The 19760-nt window shown below is 47.4% G+C and overlaps 1 protein-coding gene across 4 annotated transcripts; it reads right to left on the bottom strand.

The window, feature by feature from the left end:
- Positions 1-1126: 1126 nt before the first annotated feature.
- On the bottom strand, positions 1127-19746 carry ddhd2 (DDHD domain containing 2). Of its 4 annotated transcripts, none has more exons than XM_035436428.1 (20): positions 19520-19746; positions 18383-18647; positions 15974-16166; positions 14845-15032; positions 13681-13770; positions 13136-13256; positions 12515-12604; positions 11468-11609; positions 10607-10815; positions 10326-10393; positions 9667-9789; positions 9460-9555; positions 9003-9179; positions 8250-8276; positions 6689-6844; positions 6484-6586; positions 5459-5626; positions 4796-4891; positions 3357-3525; positions 1127-2992 (listed from the first exon to the last, which is right to left on the bottom strand). In XM_035436428.1, the coding sequence occupies exons 2-20, from the start codon at positions 18524-18526 to the stop codon at positions 2911-2913; spliced, it is 2442 nt and encodes an 813-aa protein (XP_035292319.1). In that variant the 5' UTR covers positions 18527-18647; positions 19520-19746; the 3' UTR covers positions 1127-2910. The 4 variants fall into 4 exon arrangements, with proteins under 4 accessions (XP_035292319.1, XP_035292320.1, XP_035292322.1 ...); XM_035436429.1 differs by having other exon boundaries at positions 9003-9176; positions 19520-19745; XM_035436431.1 differs by lacking the exon at positions 4796-4891 and having other exon boundaries at positions 19520-19745.
- Between the last annotated feature and the right edge of the window lie 14 nt (positions 19747-19760).

Genomic DNA, 19760 nt, shown 5'->3' with positions numbered 1-19760 from the left:
AAAACATGCGTTTAAAACAATGCACACAGCATAATGAAACATGCAATACGTTAGCCCACTGAGCAAGTGTGTAATGTGTTTCAAACCTTACCTCTGCACTTCCAAAACGTTCTCTTCACCTGTGTCGCCTAAGAAATCCGCAAACTAATCAGAAACTAATAAGACCCTTTTTAGTTTAATTTTTCGCGACGAAACCCAGCTACTCAATGAAATCTGTGGCTTAGGTTCACCAAAACTTTCCACCGCTTCGGAACCTGCTATTTCATAGAACGGCACGGACCCTCTTCCCCAAGCGCGTTTCCTTACGTAAGCTCGGAATTATCGCGGAGGAAGAGGGAGGGCGAGCGCGGTCGGTTTAGTCAATAATATTGAAAACAAGCGAAAATTCTGTAATATTTTCCGTATCTTAGACACAAACGAAAGAAACCTCTTTTTGTTTTCCTTTAAAAGGACTGAACTCTTTGGAAAGTGTATATCGCATCTGCAATATTCCACAGGTTTACCCTTTTGTCATCAGCAGCAATAAAGGCTTTTAAAAATTATGTTCTTCCAAATGAGTACTCGATGGCTATTAATACTTTTTTTTCAGAACCAGGAAACCCTACCCCTCAAGTTATTAGCCATCGAAGTGTCCAGGTACGGTGAGGGCTGCAGAACCATTTAAAAGAAGGCCGTGTTGATCGGTGCACCTGTGAAGTACATGCTGTATCCCTCTGGCTCACTATCAGTGCCCTTAGTGAAATTTGGTAAACTCTGTACTACGAGAACAGAATTTATTTTCAGATACATGATTTAATCACAGTGTAATCTCACTGTGGGGATAATACCAATAGGAACTTCGACCAACTTCTACTTTTAAATGGGTCCTTCCCTATTACTTAGTTATAATTATGCCATTATATGGCTTAAATTCATCCTGCAGATGGGCGTGGCAGAATGGCTGAGCCGCTTCCTTGACTATGGCTTCCTATGACTTTGAAAATACTAAGTGATTTGATGCTTTAATGACGAAGTGCACAGAACTAAAAATGTTTCCAAACATTGACTTTCCAAATATAGTGGCGATTGTGGTGCAGTGAAAAATATCAGGCTCACTGAAATGATTAGCAATTCAAAAAACACAAAATGACATGTACAGTTAAGGTTTATTATGGCATACACAATATGTAAACATACTGTATGATACATGATAAAGTTTTTTTTGGTTTGAACACACAAAATAAAGTGCAAATCGAGGGGAAAACATCCCTGCTACTGCAGGAAGGATGTAGAGTACAAGATGGTCTACCTCTTGCGCATTTTGAGCAAGGGAAAGAAAGCATTCACAATAGCACTTACAGAGCATCGTCTGGTCAGTGTGGAGATGCAACATCTAAGCTCCAGCAGGAGTTCCAGAGCTGATTTCCTATAAGTGAAATATACTACAGGGTTGAGAGACCTCGTCTGAAAAACACAGTCTTGCTCAGTCGTGCCCTTGGGGCCAGTAGGGGAACTCAACCTTTACCATCATCATCATCACAACCATCATCATCATCATCATCATCATTATCACCATCCTAAGTGAGAGGAAAGTACACATAACAGTAAGATACTGTATAGAATAGATGCACATTGAGGTTGTGCTTCAGGGTGGAATGGACTGACCTGCTGTCTGCTGTGTCATGATTTAGTGACCATTAAAGATAACTTTGCCAACCGATGCTGCATTTAATCTAACCACTGAGAATAAAGGTAGGCCTCAAAATGCTTGAGGCTGGCTGTGGTTTTAAAAGTGCGTCCGTTTGGCCAATTCAGAAACGCATAATAAGAAAGCAGCACCTGAAATCACACAGGACAATGTCACAGTTCCCACCAAGGAATGAGGGGGGGAGGGGCTTCAATCGGCACAGCAGCAGCGACTGAATCCCACTGCATGGGCCTGGGAAAGGCCACTGGTCTCACTGCAGCTTTCCCACACAGGATGCATACGGACTCCCACCACAGGGGAGGGGCACGAGAAAGCTAAGAAAACACTAGCACAGCAAGTCCCCGAGGTGACTCACAAGTCACGTCAGACATTTTGATCCACTATTCTCATAATAATTCCTTCATTAAACAACATTAGTATTTCTTTTTGAACCACTTACACCCTGAAATAAATTCAAAAAACGACTAGGAGGTAAGAACATGGAATACCGTGTAGTCTGGGAGTGCGGTAAAGAAGAGCCAGAAGCACAGGGTATTATGGTTCATGTAGTTTCTGAGAAAGTGCTCACATGCATGCATAAGCTTCGCAGCAGAGAAGCAGGAGGAAAGTGGCGACTGCATCCGGCATGCTCCAGGAAGTGCCTGAGAGAATGCGTTTCATGCTAAACAAACCTAAAGAGGCTCCCCTCAGCCTGTATACGCTAAGCACAGAAGTACAAATGTACAAGGGTTCGGCATTGCAAGAAAATGGAGACAAAAACTGCGCTACTGCTCTGTACAAAAAGGTAATGGCAGAGACTTCATCAGCATCAGAATTTGTTCGATGGGATGTGTCACAGAATGTCGCAGAAGAGACAAAATTGTTAGATGAAAGGTTTGACAGCCCAAAGACTCAGAGTGTTTTCTAAAGCAACCCTCCAGAAAACTGAAGAGTCTATAATGTAAAACTCCAGAAGTTGTCTTATTGCGTGTTCTGCAGTGGTAGTGATTAATGTCTCAGGACCTGGGCTCTTCAGAAGTTCATTCGGTCCTTATAGAACCCATTCTGCCCCAGTGTTGCCATGGTGAGGACAGTTAAGCTTCCATTCTGAGCTGCTGACCAGCCAGAGGGGGCCGGAGGACTGAGTGACAGTCACGCTGAATGACACGGGGCGATCCGCGAGTGAGAAATCGGTCCTATCTATGGTCCTTCATCCGGTCAGTTCAGCCTCTCTTCACTCTGTCCTACGGCTGAGACTGTTCGAAAACCACGCCCAGTTTTTCATAAATCTCCTTCAGGAGCAGCAGAGCAGTGTCCTCCGATTCCCTGCAAAACAACATGCAGGAAACCAGCAGTAAGGAACAAAGCAATATGGCCCTTACGAAATCCCTAATGGAATATACAGCAATATACTCTGGGGAAAAAACAAAACAATAAATATCTTTCACAGCAGTGTATTTTTAAAATCTATATAGACTGCATATTGCAATATCTGAAAATGCCAATACTTTTCATATCTGCCCATATATTGTGAAGTGTTGCAATATCTTGATAAATATATATTCATTTCAATTGATTTTCTGTATTTTCCATGAGGGTGTACCTCTCTGTACTCAGTCTGCATGCTGATTGGTTAAATTAAACCCCGCCCCAGCACTCAGTACATAGCACCCCCACCCTCCCTCCTCACCAGTAGCAGAGATGGCTCTGGATAGCGAACAGGTACTCATTGAAGCTCTCGATGGGCTTCTCCTGCAGCACGTAGTCGATGCGTCGCCCGCCATTCAGCATCCCGATCCGGATGTTCTGCTCCTCCCTCTGCGTCTCCTGCAGAGACTCCGCCTCCTCCGCCTTTACGCCTGCAGACACCAGGAGGGGGCGGCCCAGTCAGACCAATCACGTGGGAAAGGAGGATGTGGGGCGGGGCCAACGACTGACCACATACATTCAGCAAACCTTACCTCATCTGTGAAAATGTGTTTGCCACCATTTTAACTGCACTTTGAGGACAAAGTTTATCACACTTTGTACAAAATGACCTCTGGAAGTTACCACAGACATGAGTTGAGCCAACAACCGGTTTAAAGCCAGACGGACGCCAGTTTCTGTTTGGTTTCCCCGCCATCTCTGCCCACTGAATGTGCTCTGCCAGTTTCACAAACTGACAACGGGCACAGAACAGCACCACACACAGAACCTGCCACATCACAGTAAGGTTAGCCTAACTGAATGTATGTACTTCATAAGCAGCACAGCAGTGCGAACGATTTCACCCAGAAGCACAGCATGCAGGAAGCAGCCAGCAGCCAGAAGAACCTGCAAAAAGCCTGAATCAGCACCGGTGCCAGTGATGTCAGAGCAACCAGCTACTACCAGGACACATTTCTGTCCGAGCTCTCCCTTTCACTGAAGAGCCGACTCAGAAACAGTCCGCACACAAGGGGAAAGGACAAGAGCGCCTTGTACGCAGTCTGTGAAACGTACAATGCATTTGACACAATGGAAATGCTTCCCCCAGCCGGGGCTGAACAAGAAAATTAAACACAATGGTGTAATGAAGTGCAAGCCGTAAGAAAATGATGCTACAGTCTGACATCAAATGGCCGCTCGAAGAGTAATGGAACTACACTTTAATTAAGGCAACAAAATGGCTGACAGACTCAGCCTGAGAATTTACTTCCAAACCATTTCAATATCACACATATTAAATTGAACTCGTTCAACTGAGCGAGCAGTTTGAATGTAACCAAGAAGAATTTGATGAGCTACGCGCTCCTAATAAATTTTTCTGTACTGTTCACAGCTCCCAGAGAGCTCATCGTAGTGAGAATATATTCATTTAGTGTATTTGAACACAATGAATTCACACCGTGTGCAGATTTCTGGTAAAATGAACATTGCTCAGAGCAGAGGCAAATCCCTGATGAAATTTCCGAGGTTTAAGCCCATTTCCGCACTCAAAAGGCAAAAACATGTTTTATTGCCAGCAGGTTCACATTCTCTATTGCCAAGAGCAGACTTTTTATTTATTTAAATAAAGCATTTTCAGTGCGCAGAGGAGAAAATGCCACCCATGGAAAAGCGTGACTTACGCTAACGTAACGTTGTCCGACGGGTTACCTGGCTTACCTTGGAAGTAATTCAAATTAATTACTCTGGGCCACTCCAGAATATTTTTCCAAAAATCGGGCTTACACGCTTTCCTTTTAACCGTTTCTTTCCCGGCTGTGCAAGAGCAGAAAGCCGCCCCCATCGGACCCCCAATGCAGCAACAAGAGGACCACATGCAAAGATTACAGGAGGGGAGGAGATAAGGTTAGAGACAAGCCGCCCAAAGCACCCACAATCCCTTTCAGCATTATCAAACAGAGGCTGCAGAACCCTCTGAACTTACTGATCCTGTCAGTTACAGGTAATCATTCTGATGATTTAACTAAACTACTTGCAAACTTCATGTCATTCACTGAGCCCAATTAACCATAACCTAGAACTGAAAAACTTTGCTAATGACGAAATGTATAATTTAGGCCTAGATCAAGATCAATCCATGTTAGATCAACGAAACCCAGTTTTAATTTTGTATGAACAGGTCTGGACAAAATTAAGAGACCACCCCGCATCAAAAGTTCGATTTTATACAGACACATACCCACAAACTGTAAAACTGAAAATTTGATGTGGTCTCTCAATTTTTTCCAGAGCTGGAAAATATCACAGATAAAAGCTGCCAGTGACACTGGCCCAGCCGGTTTCCTGCCCAGACAGGAAATGCAGGAAATTCCCGCTCCGCACCTTCGGCGTTCTCTGGAGGCGGTTCTGCTGGCGCTGAGCACTCAGCCTCGCCCACAGGGGGCAGCGCAGTGATGGGCAGCCGGGAGAAGGACAGCCACGCCGTGCGCAGGGAGCCCAGGACGTTGTTCTTCAGGTCGGTGCTCATCCGGGTCAGGCTGTCCTTCAGCTCTGAGGATACACACACACACATAGGATGAGTCAGAGAGAGAGGCTGTTCTTCAGCCCTGAGGATAAACACACACACACACACACACACACAGGAGGAGTCAGAGAGAGAGCCTGTCCTTCAGCTCTGAGGATACACACACACACACAGGATGAGTCAGAGAGAGAGGCTGTTCTTCAGCTCTGAGGATACACAAACACACACACACACACAGGATGAGTCAGAGAGAGAGGCTGTTCTTCAGTTCTGAGGAGGCACACACACACACACACACACACACACACAGGATGAGTCAGAGAGAGAGGCTGTTCTTCAGCTCTGGGAACACACACACAATACACACACACAGGATGAGTCAGAGAGAGAGGCTGTCCTTCAGCTCTGAGGATACACACACACACACACACACACACAGGAAGAGTCAGAGAGAGAGGCTGTTCTTCAGTTCTGAGGAGACACATACACACACGCACACACAGGATGAGTCAGAGAGAGAGGCTGTTCTTCAGTTCCGAGGAGACACACACATACATGCACACACAGGAGGAGTCAGAGAGAGAGGCTGTTCTTCAGTTCTGAGGAGACACACACACACACGCACACACAGGAGGAGTCAGAAAGACAGGCTGTCCTTCAGCTCTGGGGACACACACAGGAGGAGTCAGAGAGAGAGAGGCTTTCTTTCAAAACCCCCACACTCAAAACTGGCTTCAGAATCCAATTGCTTTTTGTCAGGGAAAAGCGATGTCATGTGATTTGCTCAAGCCCCACATGTTGCACAAACTACAGGTACAGCTACACAGTACAGAGCACTGAAACTGGAGGCGGAGACAGAGTGCTCGGGTGGGCGTGGCCTCACCCAGGTGCATCCTCTTCCTGCCCTTGTGGTGGGGGATCAGCATGGGCTCGATCTCCACGTCGGACACGATCATGGGCTCGATCCTGTAGGCCACCGGGTCGAACTGCAGGAGGGAGAGAGAGAGAGCGGCCGGGGGGACCGTGAGGAGGGGGTTGATGGGCTGTGGGACCGCCCCCTTGGGGGCCGGCGATGGGCGGAGCCTCACCGGGTGGTAGATGTTGTAGAAGCTCTTGCAGGTGGGGAAGCTGTAGTTGGGGTCTATGCGCTTCAGACCGCGGACGGTGAGGAACATGCCGATGGGCGACCCGAACGCGAAGAAGGTCTGCGGCTGGAAGGCCAGCTGGGGGTAGTTGATTGACACCTGGGGGTCACATGACAGGACAGGGGCTCTGAAAAAGCAGGTTCCACAGCTGAAACGGAAGCCGTGGGTCGCCTGAAACAGAAGGACCTCTTTACTGAGCTGTCAGCTGCACTGAATGGATGGACACCAGATGACTGAATTTTGTCGGTATGCTAATATTTAATTGGATGGAATAATTGCATACTGACCGTGCATAAAAAAGTAGCAGTCTCCCACAGTCAACGTTTTATACAGCTTTTAAAAACTATGCACCATTACAGAATATTTATTATGGAATTATCCTCAAAATATTGAGGCTCGGTCGGATGCACTGTACATACTGGTGTCTGTTTATTAAACAGCTGCTGGCAGCAGGACTGTAAATCTGTCCAACTACAGAGCAGGGACGTCTGCACCTCAGCCAATCAAAATTAGCGAGAGTCAGACTTCCCTAAAAACACAACTAGCATTGTGTACAGAAAACCAGGCAGCATTCGCAAAGAGTAGCAACAACACACAACCTGACCTGCATAAAATGAACCCCTTTCATCAGGGAAGGTCATGTCCTCTAATGAATTCACTTACAATCCCATCAACACTAATACAATTACAAAGGCATCATCACCAGCTCATACCTTCTGTAATTTTCAATGAGGATAGCACAACATGTTCATTTAAAAAGCTTTGAAGATGCTGCAAGCACACAGCCATATTTTGAGCTGAATTCATCCCAGATAACGGACCATTCAGACTCTTTAGTCATATCAAGGTCATGTAACATCATGAAATGACATTAAAAAAATATACTGAAACCACACGCACACAGACACAGGTCACAACTGTGTACACCCCAAACACACACACACACAAACCACAGGGAGATGGTTCAGGAGCAGACAGAGAGAAACAGGCCCATGTTCGGAGTGAGGAGCGTACAGTCCAGGGTGTGTGAACGACAGAGAGCCTGTGACAGACTGTGGGAAGTGCAGGTCTGAATGAGAGGATGGATGCAGGGGTTTTCAACTGGTTTTGATCCAGGGACGGACCCCCCCCCACCCCCCAACCCGGGCTCAGAGGCAACCCAGGGACCCCCCATCACAAGTTAGAAAGGTTTTATAAAGATTATGGGCCGGGGGTTTGATCTTCGCCGACCCCTCGCAGTCAATTTGTGGACCCCCCCCTGTTGAAAACCCAGGCTGTAGAACACAGACCCCAAAGAGAGCACAGACGAGGCAGGGTGGGAGCAGGGCAGGGGCGGAGACGGGATGGGGGGGCAGTGACCCAGCATGCAGAGGACGGGAGAAGGACACAGCGAAACACGACGGGCAGCGGTGGCACTCCAAAAAAAGGGGGGGGATGAGTGGAGGGTGAGAGAGAGGGGGGCAGAAAGCAGTCTCCCCCCCCTCCCCAACTCAGCAGCACCAACCTGCCCCATGGCAATGCCCCGGGTCGGCTGTCCAGGAAGCGCGGGGGGGGGGGGGGCAGGGGGGTGGGAAAGGGTGGGGGGCGGGGAGCAAGAACAGGAAGTCTGCATTAGGGACCTGAGCCCCTGGCCACACTATGAAGCTTCACAAGCAACACAGTGACCAATCTCGCTGCTCCATCACCAAAATAAAATCTAATAATATCATTTAATGCAAGCAGCGCTGCTCTTCAAAAGATAACCATGACATGCTCTCACAAATCAAAGCCAGGAAGCAAAATTAAAGTGGCAGCTTTCAATGAAAACCACTAATGTAAAGCCCTTTCCCTAAATTTAATAAAAAGGAATGATTTCAGCTGACAAAACGAGAGTGACGGTGTGCAAGGAGAAGTACTTTGATTGGGCATCTAAATGGACCCTGAAATGAATCTGTAATTCAATGGCATGTCACTGACTCCCTAGAGGATAAAGAGGATCTACTCTGAAGGGAAAAAACACCAATCCCCATAATGCACCAGCAGCACAGGCTTCAGGCCTCTGGGCACTTCGACAGCCATGCAGGGTCCGCCATGACGCTCATGCAGAAGCAGATAAAGCATTAGCGTTAATAGGGTTCGCTGCTCTGAAGAAAATGTAAATCCAAGCCTCTCTAAGGCTAAACTGTGTCGGTGCACACAAACTTGACTAACTCAGCAGCACTGTGCTGGAAGAAGACAGAGAGCCACGCCCTAGCCTTGCAGAGCCCCCTGGCTTTACCTGTCCGATTCCCACGTCAAAGTACTCGTAGTCCACGGCGCTGGTAATGGAGAGGTGGCGGAGGACGGTGTGGTGGCCGGCGGCGACGGACGGGGGGGCCCATCCGGAAGGCCCCGCCTCCTCCCTGCCCGCCTGCAGGCCGGGGGCCAGGACAGGCACGCCCCCCCTGCACTCCTGCTAGGGGGGAAACGACAGCGCTAAGATAACAGCCAGAACAATAGAGCTTTATCACCCCCCGCGCACCACCCCACCCCACCCGCTTCCACATTCCAGCCCCAGGCCCTATTGTCTGGACATGGGTGGGGGGGGCAGGGGCAGGAAACCAGGCAGTATCAGCGGGCACATCTCCCTGTTTTAACCCAGCCTGTCCCAAGGCTTTCGGAAGCCGTGGGCGGGCTTCTGCGATAGGACTGACTGGGCGCCATTTTTGTTTGGGGAAAAACAAACGGTTCCTGACCTCCAGGATCCTCCTCCTCCGGGTGAAACTCAGCATCTTCTTCCGCGGCCCCAGCGGGATTCCCAGATCCTTCAAGTCGCTCTCCGAGCACAGAGCCTGTCCCGCGAGGAAAGGGGGGGGGGTTCGGAGTTAGGGGTCGAACTTCTCTGGGCGTTCGGTAGAATGACATCCCAACTGTGGTGTTGAGGGAGCACGTCAAATACCTACCAGAGAGTCCAGGTCCATCTGCTCCTCCTTCAGCACAGCCAGGTACTCCCCCAAGCCCATCGTCTGCAGAGCCTCCTCCAGACTCTTAAAGTCCGGAGGCCCTGGGGCCCCGTTGACTGTGCCCTAATAGAGAAGGAAGCACAAGGTTTATGGAGGGAGATTGGTCACAGGCTGTTTTAGTCTGACTCAGGGTTCATGCTGCTGTAATGGCAAACTAAGTGTGAGCAATTCTGTGTGTGTGTGTGTGTGTGTAAGTGTGAGTGAGTGCAAGTGTGCATGTGAGTGTGTGTGTGAGAGTGTGTGTGTATGTGTGCTAGTGTGTGTGTATTTGTGTATTGAAAATTCTGCACAAACCTCTGAAATTCTATTTGAATCCAGTCATGCCCTTCACTGATAAGCATTGCAATGCAGTTCCTGATTATTCAGCTAAACTGTCATGCTACTGTGCTAACATTAGATGGCAGTACTGAGCCTGCACCATTACATCAACTGAATTCTGCCTGCTGTACAACATCACTTAAAGACTGATGCTATTTTATAAAGGAACAATTAATAAAAGAAGGTATGCCCCAACAGTCCAAATCAAAATCGGAATTACAAATGTAATGAGGTTCACAAAATTTGTTCACAAATCAGGACCTGAGACATCTGACACCCACCTGCTGACCGCTAGCATCACCTGGACTCGTCTTCTGGTTCGTCAAGAGGTCAAACAGGATAAGAGAGCCTGCGAGTAGACAAGATGTACTCATAAAATATTTCAGTTCGGGTTTTAGCTTACAATAGTAAGTAATATTTCAAATGATCAAGCCTATGCAAGGGATGAAATTTTTGTTCTGTTGCCGGTTCATACTCAGATGCTTAAGCATGCATGCCAGACTGTATCTACAGAAGGCCCAATCAGAGAGCGGTACGGGGAAGGGCATTGTGGGAGGCTGACCGAGGCTGTGGCCGGCCACGGACACGGCCCCGGCGAAGCGCGGGTGCCTCTGCAGGAAGAGCTGGTGCAGCCGGTTGACCTCGGAGGCCACCGTGTCCACGATGGTCTGGCAGTACGTGGGGCTGTTGTAGAAGAAGAGGTCCAGCAGGGTGTCGTTGGTGAAGTGGCGCAGCCGACTGATGCTGGGCAGGGTGATCCTCTGGATGTCCCTGAGAGACAGGGTGGGAGAGAGAGAGGGAGAGAGGGAGGGGGAGGGGGGGAGAGAGGGAGAGGGAAAGGGAGGGGAGAGGGGGAGGGAGAGAAAGGGAGAGAGAGGGAGAAAGAAGGAGGGAGAGACATTGCACAGCTACTGTTACACCCTCTCCATTTTGTTAGGCTCAGTTTACAGTGCCTTTATTAAGTACAGACCTAAATCACCTATAGCCCCTCTCCTGTATCCCCCAGGCCTCCTAATTCCTAATTTAACAGGACCACCAGCAATGACTCTGTTTACACATATGTGCTGTAAGCTGGTATTCCTAGTACAATTCAACAGAATGGCTACTGTAGGCAAACAGACTGCAAAATGTGGTACAAGGCAGTGTTAGTAACTACACATGCTATGTGGATAACTTTAGAGACAGTAAAAACAGCAGTACAGCCAGTGAGGATAACCACATAAGCAGTAAGGATAAGTGAAGCAGTGAGGATAGCTGTATAAACGGTGTTGATAACTGTAGAAGCAGTGAGGATAACTGTAGAAGCATCGAGGACAGCTGAAGAGGCAGTAAGGATGACTATAGAAGCAGTGAGGATAACTGTATAAACAGTGTGGATAACTGTACACACAGTATGAAGGCAGTCTGGAGGCAGTGTCCTTACTCGTCCACCCCAGTGGCGTCGCCATGCAGGGCGCTGTGCCAGTTGACCGGGAGGAACTCCACCCGCCCAATCCTCTGCTCATCCTGGGCCTTTTTGAAGTGCGTGTTCAACAGATTGAGAGAGGCACTCCTGAAGTCATTCACTGCAGAGAGAGCGGACGGACAGTGTATCACGCCAGTCTGGCCAGAGACGCAGCTTTCAGGGTACCTTATGGCAACACACCAAACATGTGTAAACATGAAACGGACACAGCTGTAACAACACAGCAGTGTTTGGTACCCCAGTATAATTCTGACATTTACTGTAGCATGTGCATGGAAACCAGACTAGCTCTAGGACAGACTAGTACAGACTGTAAGCAAACACAGACTTACAGGTACTGTTAGGTACTTGGGTACTTAATGCTACCGTTCTATCATTTCCTTTCATTGTTTCTTGTTGTCTCTTACTCGTACTGTGCTTATTTCTTCGCCTTGTCTCTGTTTCAGTATTGCCTTTCCCTTTATTGCTATTTTATTTGCTGTAGGTTCTTCTCTTTCATGCGGCTTTTATTGTTCCCGTGTGTTGTAGTATTATACCTTATTCTTTTATCTGTTCTGGAAAGCAATTTGTGCTCTTTGCATAAAAGTTGCTATATATACAAAATTTATTTCTTTATTTATTCACAGTGACAGTCGGAAAGTCAGACCTTTACAGCTGTTTCACTAGCAAAATAGCTAAAGCACTAAGTGGTCATTTCAACTTTGAGGTATGTGTCAATGAAAGGCTCACATCTAAATGCTGATTGGACTGCACATTTTCATAATGATGGGGGGGGGGGGTTTGAAATTGTTAGTATTTCTTGTTAGTGAGAGATGCAGGGAAAAATCCATCCACCAGGTGAAAAAAATAATTGGCATTCACAACGGCTTTGAATAGGATTCAGAAAAGGCATTAGTAGCTCCAGTAGGTACTTAGCCATGCACAACAGAGCTCCCAGGCTGCTGAAAGGGGAGGCTGACGATGAAGAGCGGGTCAGAGGTCAAACGCGAGGGGAGAGGTACGCACCGCACTGGATGATGCTGCGGAACCGCAGGTCGCAGGCCGGCCCGATGCCGTGCACCATGAACACCAGGTGGTCCACCGTCTCCGGTTCCCCTGGAGACCGACGACGCACAACACGACACAGAGCACTGAGCGTCCATGCGCTCAAAACTGCACAGAGCCTCACCCTCAAATCTGCAGAGCCCCACCCTCAAAACTGCACAGAGCCTCACCCTCAAATCTGCAGAGCCCCACCCTCATACCCAAAAGAACTGCCTCCATCTGAGCATTATTAAATACATATGCTCCATTGGACATTCAAGTCACAGTCAGCGTAACAGCAAGTTACTACAGATAAGCCTTCATCATATTGCATTACATCGCTGTACTTTTCCATCTGCTGCCTCAATAGATACTGTATTTAATTCCCGGGGACACATCAGTCACTTTAAATCTAAAATTATTCAGAGGAACGCTGAAATAATTAAAAAGTCATTGTGAATATAGAGGGGGGGGGTGGATTCTATTAGTTTTCTGAATCACAGTACTCCAACCCAGAGGGAAAAACAGTTCTACAACAAGACTCCACTGCAGCTGTGAAAACTGATGCATTTTGGGAAGGGGCGAGAGAGCTGAGGTGCTCACCGTCAGGGATCTCCACAGCGATGTTCTCGATGCCCCTCTTGACGGTGCGGGGGCGGGTCTGCTCTGAAGGCGCTGACACCCATTCGTCCTGCAAGGTGATTGGCTGGTACTGCATGATCAGCTGGGAAGAGGGGGAAGGCCATTTGTTGGTGCTGCAGCAATCATTTAAACTGCTGCTGTGCTACAAATCCCTTTCATTGGCTCAGTCTGTGAGGGGACTTTATTGGGCAATCACGTTGGTTTCAGACAAAAGCCATAAAGCCTATGATTTGACTCAGAAACCTTCTATGTCCAAGTCCAATAACAACTCTGCAGTCCAGCGCAGAGGACTGCAAGCAAGCTATCTAGGGCAATCACCTCAGTTCAAGGCAAAGGGCAAGATCCCAGTACTTCTACCTCCAAGAATGGACACAGCATTTGTTGATTATAATGTGGTTCTAGCAGTGTATCTAGTATCTGCGAGGTGTGGAGTTGTAGGTGTAGACGTTTGCTCAGATGAAAGATGACGGAGGCTGTCGACCCGTCTGGGAGGTGGGGAGTCTCACCTTGGGGTTGTGCAAGATGACGGTCTCTCCGGAGGGAAACTCTAGTTTCCTCTTCCATTCATCCAGAGTCACAGCAATCATGTAGGCGTCCTATGAACACAGGAGGTGAACACAGAGATACAGTATTACAGGTCCCAGATCCCAACAAGGGACACAAAAATAGCGCTAAAGAAAAATAAGCCAAGGGGAAAGACAAAAATTGATTCAGATCAATTACACGTTTACGCCTCTATAATACAGCAGGTAGCATCTCCTCAACTAGAATACCTCCTAGTGAATAACCAATTTTTTTGGCTCGACACATTTCAAATTTAAATAGGCTTATATGAAACCACCTAACATCCAGTGCCACTACGCACCAGATCTTTTGGTCTCCAGTTAGTATATTAATGCTTTAACCCACTTTCAGGGACAAAAGGGCTGCTTTTTAGGGCAGCGTTTATTGGTTGCATACGATAACAATAGTCATTTTGTCTCATTAATGTCCTCCATTATATACTCTAAAGGTTTCTCCTGTCTGGGTTTATCAGTGTCTCCTGTCAGTTGAATGCCATTAAGAGGAACAGTAAATATTTGGACAAGGAAACAGATATGCCTGCATACTACTGTAAACAATAAGAGAATGAGGGGTACTCAACAACCATGGAAAAATACAGACACAAGAAGGAATCCAAGAAAGACTCCCAAAGCGGACTGATTCCTGGAAAAGGTGGAGTAGGAGCGCTCTTTAAAGAAAAGAGTTCCTCTGATGAAGACAGTTTCCTGTTCCTCCGTGGGTTACAGCCAGAGAGTAAGAAAAAGGTTGTTCTCTGTCTTTGTCTTCATGAGTGCTTCAACCCCACCTTTTCCAGGAATCAGACCACTCCGGAATTTTTGCTCTGATTCCATTTTGTCTCACTAAATATTTGGGTGAACTTCTGCAGACACGAGCAAGCGTTGGCAGAAGGTGCGACGATGAATAACTGGCAAGAACCACCTCCTGCTTCGCGTGCGAAAGTCATCATGAACAAAGTTCACTTTTATCACGAGTGATTGGGTCTGAGCGGCATCTTATTTCATCAACTTTAGGTCAGGATGTGGATGGACCCAATACAAGTACTGAGGTGCTTTAGGGAGAAGTGAACTGAGTGAACTTCATAGAGCCCGTCCTGCAGCCAGACTCACCTCCAGGGCCTCGCTGAAGTCCTCGGGGTAGGGCATGTAGCGGCTGTCCTTGTCCCCCTTGAAGAACCAGGTGCAGCGGCGCACCTCGGAGGGGGCCTGCTCCCAGTAGACAGCGTAGCGCTTCCTCTCCGTCAGCTTCACGTCGTACCGCTCGCCCTCCGTGGCCACAACCACCTCCTCCTTCCCACCTGCACCGCAGCCAAGCCAATGACGAATCAGCACCCATGCGTCGATCCCGCCCTCATTTCAGTAACCAATCACTTCACTCTACTCATCTCAGTCGCACCCCTTCCTTATTATTGGACAAAAACCAATCGCAATTCATCAGCATCTAACCCAATTTTCCACTGTGAGAGAATAAAAATGTTGATCTTGCCAGCTAGTGCATGAGCTTCAAATGCCAGACATGTTTCATCAGAGGTTTTTAGCTCACTCTTTCGCAATGTTATTTGTAATTGCAAAATACTAAATCCACCACTCAGTTCTACTTTGTGCTTTCTTTGTATGAAGGTCACACTTTAATCCAAGTCTCAGAAGGCTTGAATGTATAAATGGAGAAAGACAACTGAGTACGAATGTGTGTCATAGGTGTAATATTCTCTGGCCTGAATTCTAGAAGCAGTCAGCTGCCCTAATTGGCTGCAAGCCATCAGTCCCATATAATGATACAGACTCCTCCCTCCCACAGCGATTATGACAATGCTGTGTGTCAGCTAAGTATCAAGTAAACATCACTCTGCTATGTAAGGCAACACACATATGAGGCATCGAAGACCGTGACAAAGCCCTGGTCAGTCATAGTGCCTGACAGTTTGACAAACGCCACAGTTCCCCAAATAAATTTGTGTCGAAGTTCAGCCTGGGCAGAACAAACCCACCAATCACACCACACAGCAGCTGTAGCAAATTCTCATTTCCCTGTCAGAGGTTGTTGGCCAGCCTATTAGCACTTCTTTTATAGCGGCGAGTATAACATGGTTTTATGGTATCTTATGGCAGGTGGGTCATTTATTGCCCCGGCGTCTTGCATACTTACAAGACTGCGGGCCTCGCTTGGGAACAGGGAGCCAGAAGTGTGGAGAACTGTAACACACAGTCTTTAGCGCTGCGGCTAACGCAAGCTACTCACCGGCCGTGAAGGCCTCCTCCAGCTTCTGGGAGTCCTCCCTGCTGAAGGGGAGCCAGGAGTCCTTGCCGTCCGCCCGCCGCCAGTAGAACCAGTGGGGCTGGACCGGCTCGTACGCGGGAAGGACCGCGTCCATGTCGATGATCTCGAAGGAGCTGGTCGAGGACGGCGAGGTTTCGTCCACCACGGAGGCAACCTGCAACCACGTCGGCGGGACAAATCAAATTGCGGTCGTCGTGCCAACCATCCCCAAAGCCACACGTAAAGGGCCACTGGAGAGAGAAGCTCCAGGCGACCTGGAGGGCCTCCGTTCAGAGGAAAGGGGCTTCCTGCCTGGCTGTACAGGCAGAGCAGGAAAGGGAGGAGCTTGGTGTTGACATAAACACTGGGCACTTGGGAAGGGAGTGCACCAGCTTTCCAGAGCGAAAACACAACTCCAGGCCAATAAACTAAAGGAAATGCCTGTGCTGCAAAGCACTTCATTTCCCAAATTGTTATATAATCTATAATGCAAAGCATCTGTTGAAAACAAAAAGCCAAACAGGCTTTTTCAAGTCCAGTGTCACTGTTAATGTCACAGATCTCAACAAAACTAGCCACGTTATCAAGACACAAGCCTCTTGTTACAGTAACACCGACTGGTGCAATCTCAATGATTGACTTTTCTCAGACATTATTACCCAAAAAAGTTGTTTTTATACATTTTTATCAGCCTGAAAATTACATAGGGACTAAATACACTATTACAGCAGTTAAAACTTCTTGTAACTGTTGAATGAACATTCTGTGCTGCAGCTCAGCATCTAACTAACTAACACTTAACCTATGTTCTGTGCAATGTCTTGCATGTGGTCATCCATTACAAATGAACCGCAGTCATTTGGCACTTTCAGACAACACATTAAGACATGTTCCAGCATTCTGATGGCTACAGTACAGAAAACGAGCACAAGCAACAGGACCAGCAGATATAAAACTCTTTCACCTTTGCAGAGTATCCAAAGCTCAGTCAAGCAACTCAGCCATACACCTGCCACAAACTTCTTAGTGAATGAAAGAGAACAGAATCCTGCTCCATCAACCAGTGACTAAAGGCAAACAAGCAGGGATTAGTATAAGACACGGCCTACCTCCATCTCAGCGCATAGTCAAGCAGCCGTCGAACAATCAGCGCATTCTAGAATGTCAATGTCAGCGAGCGACTTTAATAATTAAACCAACCTGAGTCGCGGAGAGCAGCAGCACAGAGAGATCTTGAGGACGCAACAGCCAGAAGATGGACAGAAACACAACCCACCGCCCCCCCAAAGCCTGACAAAGCAAGGCCTTATTCTGTCCCAAACAATGAGGTTTCTTTTGCTAATGCCCTGTACAATGACTGTCCCTATTGCAGTGGCACGGCCTCTGGATGCTCAACACCAAACCCAACTGCTAGGGCAACTACACTGGCCTTTTCTTTAAGGAGTCAGATTTACAATGCACTTTGGAGCTGCTAGCATAGAAGCTAACTTCCTTATCACATACAATGTGCAGCCACAGCACAGTGTTTTACAAACACTCCTCCAGCTTGCACAATTCCCATGACAATTTGGCTGTGCTGAGACTTCCCAGGACATGGAAATGTTTGAGCCTGGGGCGTACATCATTATTTGATTTGCCCAAGTGTTCCTCATTATCCTCTCATCCCACCAGATTCAGCAGCAGGGTCTGGAATACCACCACAGTTAGCTAATCTTCCCTGAGTTTCCTGTGCATCCCACTGCACCAAGGGAACCATTTAAAGAAGCATAGAGCAATGTTATTTTTGCGCACTTCCCAGATACTGTCAACACTAGATGCCACCTAAACAAAACTGTATGCTGTGTAAGGAAATAGTGAGACGTTAAAAAATGTACTTCATCATTTTGACAGGACAAAATTAAAGGCAAACATTTCGAGAGGATTTATCAAACATACTTGACACTTCCCCACAGTCGCATGCAATACAGAGCATACCATATCACTGTGTTACCACAACTTGGTAAAATTCAACAGTTGCCCTGTGGAAGTCCAGACCAGCAGCAACTGAAATCCTGATATAGCCAATTTTACAGAATACCTATTTACACTGTAGCAAACAGTCATTTCATATGCACAGTAATATGGAAGAGACGGTACGAAACATACAAAGAACCTACTATCTGTGTTTGGCCTATGGCATAGATGTGAGACACTAATTCATTACAAGAAGAATGAGTAGGCTGGAAGCTTAGCGATTGCTCCCTCACTGGGAAACATGTCTACTGGGACACAGGTCATCCAGCATTGCCTCAAGCCTAAACTTTAACATCCCAATGGTCTCTGCCTGCACTATGAGAGATATCTACAGAGAGAAGCAAGCGTGCAGAGGTCAGAGGTCAGATGTCAGCTCACCTGCTCAGAGGCTGCGCAGGCAGAGGTGTGAGGCTGAGGGCTTGGAGGAGACGGTCCCGGCGGATTAGAGAGATCCTCCACCGTGATCTTCGGAGCGGGAGCGCGCTCGGGCGGCCCATCGGAAGCTTCTGCGCTCTGGGACATTATGTAATCAGATTGACGTGCTGTCAGATCCGACGCGGGCTTTATCTCCAGGTGCCCGGGACAATTTAGCTCTCCGGCTCCTGAAGACTGATGCGCTGTACAACACGTCACCTAAGCAGGGCTGAATGGCAGTACACAGTCTAAATAAAACACACCTCCATTTGATCCAAGACTGAGTATTGCTTTAATATACAGGACTGCATGCAAGAGCAATATTCTTTCAATAATGAAACACAGCGCAGGTTAAAATACGTGAATTCCTGTGTGAATCACTACCTCGGATTAAACGTTAATTCAAACGCTTTTACAGGTTGTGTTGCAAAGTGTAAGATAAATAGCTGATAGCAACTGGAGCCCCTGAAGTTGCTCCATGTTTCTGAAACAGATTTTACAGTGGTTACTAGCTAAGATAAGTAGTTACACTAAGCAACGTACACCTCACGCACTTATTCTCTTACTTACTGCTGTGCGTTGGCTGACCAAAGGACTAGATTGCCCAATACGTTCACCTAATCATTTTCAAAACATAACATTAGCAAATGTCCATTCGCAAATATAACGTTAGCTAACTTAGATCGCTAAATAGCTGAACCCTTCATTAAGCATTCTGTTAGCTCATTAAGTGAGTCGGAGGGGGCGCGGTGTTAACAGTACAGAGCTGACACATTGCTCATGCTGGAGCTGTCTCCAGGCCTTTCAGTTTCGTATTATTAGCAAGGTAGCCAGCTAGTCATCCGGTAACCCAGTTAGCTAACGAGATACCTTCAACGAGTTTATTGTTGATCAGTTTCCAAACGTTTTCATTTATGCCAACTAGCTCAAAATATCCTGCATAGTAGAAGCAGCTACCGAGCTAGCTACATTACCACACAAAAACCCTGGAACATAGCTAGAACAGGTTAGCCAAGTGCTTTAATTAGATAGTCTAGCCAACGGTCTATGACATAATGTTACATTGCACACAGACGTTGACATCAACAACATTCAACTAACCTGACGAAGGACCAAATGGAGTAAGGTCTCATTTGCCGTCCTTGCTGCAAGGTTGTATCAGGAACTGAATCGCAGATATCTATTCGGTTATATCCAGGGCGCATCGCTGTCACAGGGACAAAACTCGCTCGTTAGCCAACATGTTGGCTGGCTACATATTGTGCTACTGGGAGTAGCAGCAATGGTCACAGAGCTGTACGACTGCGCGTCTCATTCGCTGGGCATCACATGCTAACGTCAT

Source organism: Anguilla anguilla, chromosome 10 (genome assembly GCF_013347855.1).
Source record: "Anguilla anguilla isolate fAngAng1 chromosome 10, fAngAng1.pri, whole genome shotgun sequence".
NCBI classification, from domain to species: domain Eukaryota; kingdom Metazoa; phylum Chordata; class Actinopteri; order Anguilliformes; family Anguillidae; genus Anguilla; species Anguilla anguilla.
This window is presented reverse-complemented; position numbering and strand designations above follow the sequence as displayed.